The sequence below is a fragment of the Strongylocentrotus purpuratus genome, unplaced genomic scaffold, assembly GCF_000002235.5.
Source record: "Strongylocentrotus purpuratus isolate Spur 01 unplaced genomic scaffold, Spur_5.0 spur5_scaffold_14, whole genome shotgun sequence".
NCBI classification, from domain to species: domain Eukaryota; kingdom Metazoa; phylum Echinodermata; class Echinoidea; order Camarodonta; family Strongylocentrotidae; genus Strongylocentrotus; species Strongylocentrotus purpuratus.
In genome coordinates this window covers 13,639,717-13,655,381 of record NW_022145599.1, presented here as the reverse complement: position 1 = coordinate 13,655,381, position 15,665 = coordinate 13,639,717, and the positions used below count along the sequence as shown (strand labels likewise).

The window sequence follows — 15,665 nt, the reverse complement described above, 5'->3', positions numbered from 1 at the left end:
GCCTACCTGTTTCACAGTTTACCCCCATGTAGCCCGCAGGACACACGCATGAGTAATAGTCAACAGATTGCGAGCAGATTCCTCCATTTTGACACGGGTTACTGCCACACTCGTTGATGTCTGTCTCGCAGGTGACTCCCGTGTATCCGGGCACACATTGGCAGGTGAAAGAATCAAACAGATCGAAGCATCGACCTCCGTTGGCGCAAGGATTGCTTCCACATTCGTTTGTTCCTGGAAGAAGATTTTGTTGAACATTAACAAGGATTAAATGTCATTCAGCAGCAAATACTGTATGACGTTTGATATTTTATCGAGGTTCTTGTCTTTGTATAATTACCAGTATCAAACGTACTACAAAACTTTATTTTTCAAATCACTGTGATTCACAAGATGATTCATTTCCATTTTAAATTTAATGCCTGGTTTAGGCATTTGCCATGTAACAAATTTAAGTTAATTGGTGACCTATAGCAATATTGACTGCCGAAATCAGTATTCTCTTCTTCCCCTTATGAAGGATCGGGCGTGTATATTCAATACGATCAATGAATACATATGCCTGAAAATGGGATATATTCAAATGTTATTATCTTTACATTGAACTGGAAATTAATAATATTTGAAGAAGAAGAACGGTACATACCCAGCTCGCAGAAGGTCCCTTCCCATCCAGAAGTACATACACAGTCAAAATTATCGACATTATCCACACATTGGGCTCCGTTCAAACAAGGGTTGCTTGCACATTCGTCGATATCTGGAAAGTGAAAAATATATCACAACATTGAAGAAAACTCAGTTTTAATGCATCATTAAATTGTCAGGGGCGGTGTAATTTGACAATCCAAACTTTACTATCCTTCCAGTCAAATCCCATGATAAACACTTTTGAAACTATAGTCTATGGTTTTGAGCTGTGATACGGCGATTTATTTATGTGCATGTAACTCCCCATAAAGAAACATTCGTGTTTTTTCTTACAATAGTAATGAATTGAATTATTATGCAATAACGAAATCTTTCTGTTATGATGAATCATTTCTGTTTCGTTTGAACAATTTATATCATTTACCTAATTGGCAGTTGATTCCGGTCCAGCCGCTAGCACATTCACAGGTATACAGGTCAATCTGATCTGTACAAATTCCCCCGTTTAGACAAGGACCGCTTGCGCATTCGTCGATATCTGAAAGGATGAAAATAGTAGCAAAGTTTCATTATAACCGTAACATTCCTTCAATGTGGTACTTTGTTTGTGCCTACAAAGCTGTAAAAGTTGTAATTGATAGTCATTAATCGAAACTGTTACCTCGGTGAATAATAATGATAGTAATTTTGTTTACCCAAGGAAGCTATATAAGCATCAGTGCTGTTCTTCTCGAGGGCCTTGCAGTTATTATTACCCCACCCCTGTAATCGACAGGTTCCCATTTGCACAATGTACACTGGAGTGGACAGTGGCATATGAATAATAATGTCTTGCCAAAGGACATCAGTGCCGAGTTGAGATTCGAATCCTTAACCCTAGGAATGAGGGTCAAAGTAATAAACCACTATCCAACGACATCTCCACACACATGACACAATTACAATTCATTTCGGTCATGCCCAACTTACACTTCAATGAGGGAATCCATTAGACTGCAAAAGGTTTATAAAATGTTCATATTTATATGCAAAAAGATTTAAAAATCAGATTATAAAACCTACACCTGGGTACATGATATAGTAGACACAGCGACATGTATTCTATGTAATGCTTTTTCATTCATTTAAGTCCAACCACGGTCTAAGATTACGTTTAACAAAGGAGAGCCTACATTAAACGCTACCTTCTTTAAACCAGATATCGAACAAAAGATTCAACCTAGCATGGGGTTAAATTTAAACGTTGAATGATTGTACCTGTTTCACAATTGGTTCCTTCAAATCCAGAGCGACAGTCACACGTGTATTGGTTGATACCGTTGTTGCAAGCTCCTCCGTTCAAACAAGGTGAGCTGGCACATTCGTCGATCTCTGCAAACAGGAAATAACCAAAATAATAGACCTACTGTTTTGGAAATTGCCGTATGATAATATTGATACAATATTTAAATGGGCCATAATAAACAAATAGTATGCGCTATGCGATGGACAAGCAAAACGTGAAAGATAATACATATTACAGATTAATAAATATAACATTATCTGATCGAAGTAAAATGCTTTAGAGAAAAGAACAAAGTGTTTGTGTTTTCAAATGGAATCAAAACAAAAGGGAGTCTTTTCGTATTTGCTTGCATATCACACCGCTCCAAAATATTCATTTCACAGCATGCTTGGATTTGTTTGGTTCAACTTAATTCACACGCATCATTCCGATATAACATATATGAAATGAAGAAGCCTCGTAAAATCTGTTAAAGTATTCAATTTTTAAGATATTTAGGCTTTTAACTATGGATCATGTTCTGACAAGATTTGCAACGACATACAATATATGTTATTGGATTTTCTTCTAAATTGAAAAAAAAGATATAATCCGACGGCTTTAGTGTAGGTCATATTACATGGATTTGTTTTCCTTTGACATGTAAGCTAATAACTATATATGCTAATCTTACCGAATTCACAGCGCAGGCCAGTGAAGCCAGCTACACAGACACAAGTGAAATCATTGACGAGGTCCACGCAGTTTGCCCCGTTCTGGCAAGGTCCGCTGTTACATTCAGGGATGTCTGTAGGGAATCAACAATCATTCATGCATTGAATCACAACTGTACCAACCTCCATATTTCACGGCACGTATAGAACAAAACATTCAAGCCCTCACCCCCAAAAAGGGAATATAAAACCTTCTATGCCACTCCTGGCACTAAGAATACGAATGAGTGAAAGAAGCAGGAGCATCGCTAAAGGGTAGGGATGTGATACACCCCCCTCATCAATATTTTCTAGGCTGTCGGCCAATTACCAAAGGAACACCCCAGAGAACAATTTTCCAGGGGGGTAATTGTCCCTTTGAAATTGGCCATGGGGTGGTTATCCGGGGGGTAATTGTCCTGATACGTCGGGAAATCCAGATGACCCTTTCTTATTCTTATTCTTTCTTGCTATCTTTCTTATTATTTTTTTGTTTTTTGTTGCTTGTATGAAAAGTCAGCAGACACACCCCCTCATTCAGACATTATATCGATCCTCCTAGCCTGAAAAATCAGAGGTGCTGGAAAATAAAAAAGGAAATATTTTATAGGCCTGTGTGTAGGGTTGTTCCTCGAAATTACGATCTTGCACAACCCTAGTGAAGGCCGTGACTCTTTATATGGAAGGCTAAGGAATTAAAGTCGTGAAGAAATTTGCAAAGAGTTTATTTCAGCTCATTCGCATCAGGAATTCATTTTATCTTTGTTTAACGATTTAGAAAGAGTAAGCCTTAGTAAGATTAGATTAGATTTAGTAAGAGTCAGCAGACACACCCCCTCATTCAGACATTATATCGATCCTCCTAGCCTGAAAAATCAGAGGTGCTGGAAAATAAAAAAGGAAATATTTTATAGGCCTGTGTGTAGGGTTGTTCCTCGAAATTACGATCTTGCACAACCCTAGTGAAGGCCGTGACTCTTTATATGGAAGGCTAAGGAATTAAAGTCGTGAAGAAATTTGCAAAGAGTTTATTTCAGCTCATTCGCATCAGGAATTCATTTTATCTTTGTTTAACGATTTAGAAAGAGTAAGCCTTTTTTTTTCGTATTGAAAAATATGAATATAAGTTTTAACCTTGTTCACAACGGACGCCGGTGTATCCAGGTTGACATGTACACGTGAAGAGATTAACCCGATCATTGCATGTAGCTCCATTAAGACAAGGATTACTCGCACATTCGTTGGTATCTGAAGTGGAAAGGGTTAAGAAACCTCATTTTATTTTTTACTTCAATCATTAGTACAACTTGATGCATAATGAATTATCAATTGTTGACAAATAATGGCTATTACCGATTTTCAAAATACAGAAGAAGGATCTCTGTTGAAAAAAGCTTGATGAACATTGTGTATGTCGGTATGTGTCTTATCAATTTCTTTGAAAACAAACAAATATTTCACTGTTGAGTTAATTATTTTAGAGTCGACACGTTTGCAAATGACTAAACTATTAATATTTACGTCAAACAGGGGGATTGTTAATTTCATAAACAGGTAAACTGGTATTAGTTTGATATGAACGATGGCATATCCCTCATTCATGACATAACACTGCAAATCATATGGTGTACTTACCAAACTGGCAGTTATTTCCTTCGTAACCTGGTGCACACCGACAGCTGTATTGGTTGACCTCGTTGAGGCACGTCGCTCCATTCATACACGGGTTACTTGCGCACTCGTTGATATCTATGTCATGGGTAATATAATCCATTAATCAACTTAACGGTCACATTTTAATTATGCTTGATTATTCATAATGTTTAACAAAACGGGAAAAGAAATTTTTGTATTGGTGATTTTGCCTGTTGGTGACAGCATTAACAGAAAATCTCGCAATATAATATAGACAATGCATGATTGTATATATATATATTATATATTTTACCTCGCAAAAGATCGGTCGTTAGCTAAGATGGAATTTTAATAATAACAAAAATTAATTCAATTCGATTCAACAGTTGCATTTCTATATTAAACAAAGTGGTAAACCTTGGTGAAAATTTTTACTTTATAGTTTATAGTTTACAGATGCATAATTCGATTTCACGAGATTTCGTTACAGCCCTATATGATACAGACCTGTCTCACAATGGGTCCCGGTAAATCCGGTCACACACTGGCAGGAGTAGCCATCCACACCATCGAAGCACGTCCCACCGTTTTGGCAAGGATCACTGTTGCACTCTTGTCGGTCTTTAAAAAAGAAAACATGAAAACGGATCACTAAGCGAAGGTGTTACTCAATTTCACCGGGAAATATGAACAAATGCTTGCTTGTTGTGACACATCACTAGAAGCAAACATGTTTACAGCAGTTGTACATGTGTCCACTTATTTATTTATAAAACAAACTTATGTTTACAAGAAAGAACCCGCTCAAATTCATAAAAACGCTTCAGCTTATTGTAATTAGAATTTAAAGATAATATTTTCCCCTTTGCATTAAGCGCTGAGAATGTTAAAAGCTTTGCAAAAATACAATAAATACAACAGCGCGATTTCTGACAATCTAGAGAACCAAAAAGAAAGAATCATCTTTTTGTATTCAAAAGCACTACTCTATTTAGGATAGAGCTTTAGAAGTCTTGAATGAATTGATGCGTAAAGGTTGGTCTTACCAGTTTCACAGTTGTATCCATTCCATCCAGGCTGGCATGTACAAACATAGTAATCAATGCCTTGGGTGCATACTCCACCGTTCTGACAGGGACCGCTGCCACATTCATCAATATCTATTTCGAAAACATAAATTGTATGTTAATAAAGATACATATCGAACTAATTTGATGTATCAACCTTGCTGGCAGATCCAAAATGTATACAAGGTCATTTGGGTTACTTTGTCACTATTGGACAATTTTGAAATACATAAGTCAATTGGCTAGAAATACCAGCAAAACTGAGTCCCATGTTCTTTATCCATAACAATTAATTAAATATTTATGTCATGGGCTGATTTGTAAGTATTAATAACAAAACCTACGTGTGTTACTATCAAAAGTATAGACCTGGAGGATAGTAAGCTTTTTATCATCATCATCACCATCATCATCATCATTTATTAAAGTCAGCATTTCCCCCTTACGAGGGATTACCGACTTTCGTGCCCTGATGACATTCCCTTCCTCCACATCTTGTGTCTCGATCGAGCATCAGCCCGTGGTATTACTAAAATCGATTCATCTGATATTGATCAAAAGTTGAAATTCATCTGACTTTGCTCCATTGACCATCATTTCTCTTGGTCTTATTCATTATACTACAAATATACTATGTTATTTAAGAAAAGAAAAGAAAAAAACAAAAAACAAAAAACAAAAACAAAAAACAGAAAAACAAAAGAAAGGGAATCAAAACTATCAGTATAATTTGTATGTTAATTAAGATTCAATTGCTTTGCAAAGCAAAACTTAATTTCAATTCTTTGTTATGACAATAATAATGTTTTTGCGATTATGTAAATTTGATTTGTAGTATTGCATCTTTGAATGTAACCATGTATATATAATCAATAAATCCTCCGATGAGGCAAAGAAAAAAAATACACTATGATAGTGTTAAAACGTAGTGAAAGTATATACAAGAAGTGATAGTATAAACTAATAATGGCAGTGTCTACTTGTAATGGTAGTGTTTACTAATAGTTATAGTGTTTAATGATAAAATAGATTTTACCTAATTCGCAGAGGGTACCCGTCCAGCCTGAGGCACAATCACAGGTGAAGCTGTTTGTCCCATCAACACAGGTCCCTCCATTCTGGCAAGGACGACTGGAACACTCGTTGATTTCTGCAGATAAAAGATTCGATATGATAAGGCATTGATAAATTGCATCGACAAAGAAGGAAGAACTAAAAATTTAGAAAATATAGGTTTGTGGAGAATGGTATTGATAAGAAAACAGTAGATGATGATAAAAAAAGGCATCGTATAATCATGGTTTGCCGATTTTAATACATGTTATGATTACACAATCATTTATAAATTCGAATCCCCAATTCCTAATTTCATATTTAACCGTGTTTTATAGGGTGATTTTTTTACATAAAATTTGAGTTTGCTGACATGGCTAGATAGAAGGTAAGGTTTAACGTAAATCCTCCATGGTCACTTTCACTATCTACGTCATTAATACATTCAATTAATAACTTCCTTTAATAATTTCAAATTTATTTATTCATTCCTTGTTATTATGAGTCAAGTTTTAGATCTCCATGTTACTCAAACAAACATTATCCGGCTCTCAAGAAAAGTTTCACAGATGAAATTTCACCGCTTGTGTTGTTATCTTACCTATTTCGCAGTTAATTCCATTCCAGCCTGCATCGCAGTCACAGGTGTATTGATTGATACCATCCAAACATACCCCGCCATTCAAACAGGGAGCAGATGTACATTCGTTGATATCTAGAGGAAAATATTTAGATGACATTTACACAACTTGCAGGTACAACATGAATTACTATAGCAGTGCTAATTTAAATTCTAGGTACACGTAGAATGTAGCAGCTTTACTCCATATCATATTGTTATCGTTAAATTTTTTGTGAATATGTATTATTATTTTCAAAAGAACAACTAAAAGACAGGCTTTTTATACTTCCACAATTATCTATGGAAGTGTGATACAGTGCAAGTAGCTTATTTCTAAAAACAAATGCTTCATATCTGATGTAGATAAATATAGAATTAGAAGAAAAGAATAACACAAAAAGAGGACAGATAGCTAGCAGGAAATGGTCTATCATTTACATGAATTATCGGTCACATAAAGTGAGAGTGTTTCAAGAAGGTACGCGTCCCTTTAAAAATATATTTCATTCCGCATATTTTGTAAGAGAGAAAATTAGTTTATCGAGTGTAAAATTCATACACTAACGCCATTGATAAGAAGTAGAAATTGGTGATGAATGTATAAACCCACAATGAGTGTACTGTACTTACTTGTTTCGCAGCTGTTTCCCGTGAAGCCGCCGGCACAAGAACATGTGTATCTGTTCTGTAGGTTGTTACAAGTTGCTCCATTCAAACAAGGGTTGGACACGCATTCATCAATATCTATATTAGAGGGTGGATGAAAATAATAAAATGAAGCAATAATTTAGGCCTCCATTTTCACTCATATTATATACAATAAAAGAAAAGACATGTTTGATATACCTCCTACAATATGTATTATTCTAATTAGATCAAATCAAATTAAAGAATTTATTTTCATTGTAAAAAAAAATCGATGAAAATTATAGTCGTAAATAAAGTGCCGCCGGGATCATAAAAGTATGAAAAGGCTAGTTAAAACTGACCCCTTTTCATTCAATTCATTTCATTTCAATTCAAACATGGTTTTTATTATAGCAGAAACCCACCAAAAATAGTAAAACTATAAAGACAACAATCTGTATTTGTTGTGAAAAAGAAAGACTTCATGTGTGGCAATAAAACGGTCGCTGAAAAGGATAATATAATCAAGAATTTAGGAATTTCCCATTGTCTTCATGTAATATCGGAAAAACATTGCAAATTGCTATCTATTTAGTGATCTTCATGAATAACAGAAACACACAAGACCTACATGTACATACTTTTAAAATATCGAAAGGATTGGTTATCAAAAAGCATGCAGCAAAATAAAGTTGAGCTTACCAACGAAGCAGTTGGTCCCTGTCCATCCCGGTCCGCAGGTACATATGTAGCCATTAATTCCGTCGTCACATATGCCACCGTTTCCACATGGAAAACTAGCACACTCGTCGATATCTGTTAAGAAATAGTTCATTATAAAAGATGAAATAGATCAGGTGACGAACCGCTTAATGCTTTTGTGAACCTTCAGTATCTTCATCTATAATGGATTAAAAGAGTGATTTATCCTTTGTCGCTTCAGTTTCAGAACGAGCACCGAAAAGCTGTGTGACGGAAGCATAAAAGCGTTACACCTGATTTTAAATGGCAAACAAAATTAAGAATATATGTATATGTTTACGTTTTTTCAAAGTTACGATTCAATTTCCTTTTAAGAACAGTCATCAGAAATGGGAAGAATTCTATATTCTACACTTTCAATAACTCAAAAATACTACCGGACTTAACAAAATGTTAAATACAAGTTTGTCCAAGCAATGAAATATGAATATAAATATAGATATGTATATATATATACATCAAGACAGGTGCAAGTCTGGCTAGAACACATACCTGTTTCGCAGTTAACGCCAGTCCACCCAGGGTTACAAGTACAGAAGTACTTGTTGTTAGCATTACTGCAGATCCCATTAAGACATGGGTTGCTCGTACACTCGTTGATATCAACACTGCAGTGAATTCCAGTCCAGCCTGGTGCGCAAGTACATGTATACCCGTTAACCATGTCCTCGCAACTGCCTCCATTGCGACAAGGGGCACTTGCGCATTCATCAATGTCTATACGAACAGAAATATATATATCATAGAGTTGTATAAATATGGTTTTATTTACCCAAAGTAAGAGGTACTACCGTTCTCTCTGAATGGCTCTGAAATTATATTAACCCCCGGCATTTATAGGTGCTCAGTTTCTACACCTGGGTCAATATGAATTGATGTGGGTAAAACGCTTTATCAAAAAAGGAAGCAACGAGAAGTATCGAACCCTGAAACCCTCATAATATAGAGCTACGAGCCTTTATTAATCATTTGAATATCATACAATGCTCCGATAAAAATGTGAATATGATAAGGCGTATCGAATGAGAATTTAACTCTGAAAAGACTCGTGAACCTAAGCGAGAATCAAAATGTAAAACCTTGTCGTGAAAAGATTATGTAAGGTTAGGTTCGGCTATAATACATGAAGGCACATGACTTATAGATATGCATGTTGTTTAATTAATGAGCGCTTAGATGATCATAGCAGTAATGAATCCTACTTGCCATAATTCACATTTTGAAATGTATGCATGAAACTTCTGTAGGCCAATCATCCTATCCTAAAACAGGCATTAAAATACTAAAATCCATCCAGTATTTCGATTTCATACCTTGACTTGATGGAATGTATAAAACTAGCAATTATTTCATGTCATACCGTAAAAAATAATTACAGATGCCTAAACAGGGCACCTGCTTTCGTGAAACCTTCTTTAGCTTTCTCAATTCGGCCGAATATGTACGCCGATACAAAAGGATATACAGCAGTAATAGTGATAATAATTTATTGTGTTACTCACGAAAGCCTCATCAGCATCTATGATGTTAGGCCCATGCAGTTATTTTTACCCCTACAATGGCTAGGTACACATTTACACATTGGAGGAGTGTGGTATAAGTGGATTAATGTCTTGTCATAGAATGTTAGAACAGGAATTCGAACCATCAGCCGTCTAAAAGATTGAAAGTCAAGTACACTATACTGCGACACCTCCACGAGGTAATGCTAATGCTACATGATGTAAATTTGTGTATAGCTAGTTTATTTTGCGTTGTTGAACTTACTTGTTTCACAGTGAATTCCTGCCCATCCACTGACACAGGAGCAGACATAGGCATCGATCAAATCAAGGCATTGACCTTGATTCTGACAGGGTCTGCTTGCACATTCATCAATATCTTTCAAAGAAAAACGACAAAGTTTTGTTTTAATGTCAGCAAATTTATGAGATATACATTTAGACTCAAAATTTATGATTTTAAAGATACCTTGAGGCTATCGAAAGATCATATGACACATCTAAATATCCTTTACCTATATGACAGTATTGGTGTCTAAGTTCAAATATCTCTCTCAGACGTGTACTGACAGACTTAAGCCTCGGTCACAAATGCCATTACGAACTGCTACGAACGCCGTACGAACGATTTTCAGACAATGGAAATTCTGGAAGACAATGGAAAAACAGGGAGATTCGTACGAAATAATCCTTCGTACGAACCTTTGTGACCGTAGCATAAAGCTAGCTGCCAGTTTTCCCATGGATGCAGTTTGGTTTTCAATCTGCTGTAGTCTGCAAGTTTACGTCTAGGGAAGATGTCTGGACTCAGAAACCGACACTGTCAATCAGATAAATAATATTTTTTCTTATAATCCAAACCATCCTGATGAAATTTTTCAGCTACCTAGAGCCTATTTCATATAAATTATAGACTGAATAATTTAATTGAATATAAGCACGATCATGTTAATTATAAGTAAACTGAGAAAATAAACACGTAATACAGAAAACGTTTATATTACTACATTTACTACCGTCTGTTTAGTCCGTACTTCTTTGCAACAAACATAAACTGAACACTGAAGAAAACAAATCAACATTTATTATGAATAGAAGATTGCTTTTGGCCCATGAACATAATTTCTTTGAACCCCTGGACTCATACAGAAAAGATTAAATTTGTTATCATGAGCCCTCAAACTTTCTTCTGCCTTAAACGATACAGAGGGAACGCCACTAAGAGTATGAATTCCTTCAAATCATCATTATCAACTTCAGGTGGCGCTGTAAAGCGCTGCTGTGGTCTTCACGAGAGCACACCATGCAACTCTATCACCTGCCATTTGTGTTGCACCTCTCATTCCTTGTCTAGACACTTTCTTGATATCATCAGTTTTATTACCTATTTGACAATTAACTCCTGTGTATCCTGGTATACAGACGCAAGTGTATCTGTTGAGGAGATCGTTGCATAATCCACCATTCTGACAGGGGTTGGAACTGCATTCATTTATGTCTGGGGTGAAAGGGATGATAAATTCATAATTCTCTTATGTCATCATTAACCTAACAATATCCGACAAGAAACCAAAACATATGATTTTATTATCTTCTTTTATCTTCTAAAGAAAATTGATAGTAATTGAAATACTTAGGTAAATTGCCATAAAACCACGATTTCTAATAGGGGGTCATGCTTCCCCGTGTGAAACGTGACTTGTTCATTATTAATGAGGGTCTGGGGTTATGCATGGGTCAGTAATGAATCAAATTTAACAAATATGAATAATAAACAATTTACAATCAAATCGTCTAATTAAATTTTAATCTGTCCTTAAAGGAACTGACAAAGAACTGCCTTTGGGGAGAAGGGTGGGTCCGAGAAGACAAAAAGAATTAAAGACCACTGAATTATTAAAAAGCGTAGAATTATCTTACCTTCTGTACAAAATGTTCCCGTGTATCCGGGTGCACAGACACAAGTGAATGAATTGAGTTGATCGTTACACACTGCCCCGTTCTGACAGGGTCCACTTGAACATTCGTCAATTTCTGCGGATAAAACAATTATTCTACTCTTCAATTCAATTCGATTCAATCAAGGTTCATTAAAGACATAAATGGCAGTCATAGCCTGAATTGTACATGCTTATACTCTTCATACAACTTAGTATTGATGACAATGAATGCTCTCCAGTTAGCACGGTTAACTCGAATACAATATCAGTTAGAATTCACATCACGAAATACTGCATATTATAAGATACACATTTGATTAAACTCGTTTGTAATATCTGGAGAAGGAGAAACGGAAAATAAAGTAGCAATGATTAAATGATTTGTTGCGGGAAGTACTTCAGGTACTATACAAAACTATATTAAAAGGAGGAAGACAAGGGATAATGATTCACTGTCAGTACAAAAGATAGATGGAAAGGATTTCCAAGATAATATTCAAATATACGAACTTAATTCAATTCCAGCTTGATTTGAACAGTAATTATAATACCTTAAAAAAAATCGAAAACCTCCAAGTTTAGGCTTAAGCTTACCAATGTTACAATTGACGCCCGTCCAACCAGGCAGGCACTGGCACTCGTATCTATTGATAAGATCCGAACACAAAGCTCCATTTTGACAGGGATCACTGGCGCACTCGTCGATATCAATCTGGCAGTTGATTCCAGTCCAGCCGAGCACGCAGGTGCACACGAACTGGTTCTCTTGGTTACTGCATATTGCGCCATTCAGGCACGGGAAGCTGGCGCACTCGTCGACATCTGTGGAAATAACAGGAGTATCATCATACAACTTGTGATTTGTATTCATGCATAATAAATGTATAAATGATTTTTATATCTGCAATTGAAACGGTTTCATTTTTGGCTTAATATGAGTGTTAATCGCGGACTATTGACAAATTCGAAAGTTGGAAGGCCTGAAAAATATGACATTTGATTGTTAGAAGGCTTTCGCCTTAAACTGAATCATTAAAGAATGGATTGTAATTCGATTAATTTAGGTTATGATGATATTTAGGATCCGCCACAAAAATTGTGAAAAAATGCCTTTAATAGTACATAAACATAATAATACAAGTATTGGAAATGGGTGTGATTTATTTAGAAAAGCTCAAGAATTTGAAAGACTAAGCGGCTATTCCATGTACTATGTGTCTGCTTCATGTCATTCTTCAACGTGTAGTGCTGGTTGCTATGTTCAGTTTATAATTTTCAGTCAAACTAAGTAATAATAGTTTATAAGTATTATGGACATAAAGTTAATTTTGCATACCGTTTTCACAGTGTGTTCCAGTCCACCCTGGCGCACAATCGCATGTGTAGAAGTTGACGAAGTCATTACATGTCGCTCCATTTCTACAGGGTCCGCTAGCACATTCGTTGATATCTGTAATTTATTTGTGAAAAAACAAACATTAATGTGATATGATTTCATAATAATGATATCATTTAAAGTAATGAAATCACCACTCCTAATTCTTAATAGCTTTTTCAAATGCATAAATCTCATGAAGTTGCATATTTATGACAGACTAACATCTCTTTTAAACCCAAACTGGCATATCTCAATTAATACATATGCCCTTTTTTGTCCTTGTACCTATTCCCTTTCAGATTCATGATCTACCCCCCCCCCCCCCCCCCCAATGAAATAAAGCCTGTTTTGTTGTTGTTGCTTGTCTGAGATTTTTTAAATAAAGTGTACATTATCCCCTTTGTAGAATCCTGGATCTGCCCCTGAAGTTATGTACATGCTTTGATATTAGCATGAGCCGTCCATGCTATGAAATATGTTTTACTCATGTATATCAAGTAAATCTGATCATTTAACTTCGTACGTATATCATAGTGATAGCCCAACTGTCTCCATTCCATGAACAGAAAGGGCCCGTTTTTTACTACTACTTCATGGTATTAGAGGACCCTTTATCATCATTTTGTGTAAAGCAAATTCAAAGAAAACAGGAAAAAACGAAATAAAAACACTGAGAAAATGAAGTCTCTTCTCTTTTTACTTACTGATGTCACAGTTTGTGCCAGCCCATCCAGGTTGACATGTGCACGTGTAGGCATTGATGACATCACTGCACAGACCATTTATACACGGAGCAGAAGCACACTCGTTGATTTCTGGAAAAACATAATAATTTTGAACGATCATTACGGGTTTGTGACCAAACAAGAACTCAATAAGAAATAGGCATCTGATAATGGATGCCGGTAAGTATAATCAGCTAAGGTTGGCGACAAAAATGTGGAAGTTTGATATCATCTTTTAAAAAACACGTCGGGGTAGTATGTCTAGAATTTGATCTAATCTAAGAACGAGATGAATGCTCGCATAAAATAACATTCATTAGCATTTGTCACTATTTCTGATGTAAGTAATTTATTCATAAACATCTGTGCATAACAATTAAATGAATTATAGTTACTATATAGACATCTCACTATAATATTGATTTGCTTAATCCTTACATTCACATAATGATCACCTTTGTGATCTAAACGGCTTACCTATTTGACAGAGTACCCCGGTATATCCTGGTACGCAATCACAAGTATACCTGTTGACCAAGTCATTACACATCCCTCCGTTCTGGCAAGGGTTACTGGCACATTCGTCAATATCTGGAATAAAGCAAAATTTAAACTTTTAGAGTAAATAAATTCGATGAATTGAGCTTAATATGTTTTATTTCAATGCACTTAGTCCTTGATATAAATTAGCACTTCAGAACAAAATGCATTGGTGAGGAAATAGAAAGCGTTTAGCACATGGACATAATAAATTTCACATTCATTTAATAGTCACTATTCATTGTTCTTCTTAGTCTTTTTGCTCTGAAATATTGGGTAGGTTTTGCTTTGCACTATACATTCTTGATTTACACCGCATTTAATGGTGTGGCTGATTATGTTTGTGGAAAGCTGTGAACACCTTTGGGGGAAGATTTTTAACCATCGATAATTTGTAGTCCCTGAATTGAATGTCTGCCAAGAGCAATTGTTACGATTTTTAATGAATTTGAGACTAAGCATAAACGGACCTTTAACCTTACAAACTAAGCTGAGTTCATCACAATTTAACGAACGCGGTATTAATTTTAAAAAATATACCAACCACTCATCTGATTAATTATAAAGTGAATCTACTCACTGATGTCACATCGCGGTCCTGACCAGCCAGCCCGACAGGTGCATTGGTAGGCGTTCAGTATATCGACACAATCCCCGTTTACACATGGGTTGCTGGCACACTCGTTGATCTCTGAAAAGAAACATAGGAAATTAGAAAGATGAAATGTTTTTCGGCAAAATGAATTTCAACACGAAGTATTCAACTTGTATCACGTGTAAGCGTTATCATGACGTCCCCATTCTCCTCTCTTTCCCGATTACATGTTCCCTTTCCTCTCTCACTCTTGATGATGATAATGATGATGATGATCAACGTCTTCTTGAATAGCAGTGTCTGCCTCTGCTGGGAGCTCATGGATCTTGCTCTACAGTGTCTCACAAATTCAAAATTCTTGGTCAGTGTGTAAAATTGAGATTATCTATTAATATTTCTTAGCACTTCTATATTTTCTTTTAATCTTTTTGTCTCCATTTTTACCCGCATCACTTTCTATTTCGCTCTCCATTAAGCATAACATCCTTTTCTCTATCTGTCTCCGCTTCCTGTTATTCTTCCTACATCATTATTTCTTTCTTATACACTCTCCCATTTTTTCCGTTCCTTTTCCCTTTCGCTTCAATCACT

At 35.7% G+C, this 15,665-nt stretch overlaps 1 protein-coding gene across 2 annotated transcripts in view; it reads right to left on the bottom strand.

Annotated features, from left to right (window-relative positions):
- Nucleotides 1-15,665, bottom strand: part of LOC105438416 (fibrillin-2) — a 49,112-nt gene that overhangs the window by 18,726 nt on the left and 14,721 nt on the right. For both annotated transcript variants that reach the window (XM_030984251.1, XM_030984252.1), the window contains 22 exons: nucleotides 15,060-15,170; nucleotides 14,417-14,530; nucleotides 13,919-14,029; nucleotides 13,173-13,286; nucleotides 12,431-12,658; nucleotides 11,817-11,930; nucleotides 11,281-11,394; nucleotides 10,162-10,275; nucleotides 8,887-9,111; nucleotides 8,335-8,448; nucleotides 7,636-7,749; nucleotides 6,985-7,098; nucleotides 6,367-6,480; nucleotides 5,310-5,423; nucleotides 4,771-4,884; nucleotides 4,264-4,377; nucleotides 3,763-3,876; nucleotides 2,610-2,723; nucleotides 1,909-2,022; nucleotides 1,076-1,189; nucleotides 647-760; nucleotides 7-234 (listed from right to left, as the gene is read on the bottom strand). In XM_030984251.1, the coding sequence (XP_030840111.1) occupies nucleotides 7-234; nucleotides 647-760; nucleotides 1,076-1,189; nucleotides 1,909-2,022; nucleotides 2,610-2,723; nucleotides 3,763-3,876; nucleotides 4,264-4,377; nucleotides 4,771-4,884; nucleotides 5,310-5,423; nucleotides 6,367-6,480; nucleotides 6,985-7,098; nucleotides 7,636-7,749; nucleotides 8,335-8,448; nucleotides 8,887-9,111; nucleotides 10,162-10,275; nucleotides 11,281-11,394; nucleotides 11,817-11,930; nucleotides 12,431-12,658; nucleotides 13,173-13,286; nucleotides 13,919-14,029; nucleotides 14,417-14,530; nucleotides 15,060-15,170 (2,841 nt within the window). The remainder of the gene's footprint in view (nucleotides 1-6; nucleotides 235-646; nucleotides 761-1,075; nucleotides 1,190-1,908; nucleotides 2,023-2,609; nucleotides 2,724-3,762; nucleotides 3,877-4,263; nucleotides 4,378-4,770; nucleotides 4,885-5,309; nucleotides 5,424-6,366; nucleotides 6,481-6,984; nucleotides 7,099-7,635; nucleotides 7,750-8,334; nucleotides 8,449-8,886; nucleotides 9,112-10,161; nucleotides 10,276-11,280; nucleotides 11,395-11,816; nucleotides 11,931-12,430; nucleotides 12,659-13,172; nucleotides 13,287-13,918; nucleotides 14,030-14,416; nucleotides 14,531-15,059; nucleotides 15,171-15,665) is intronic.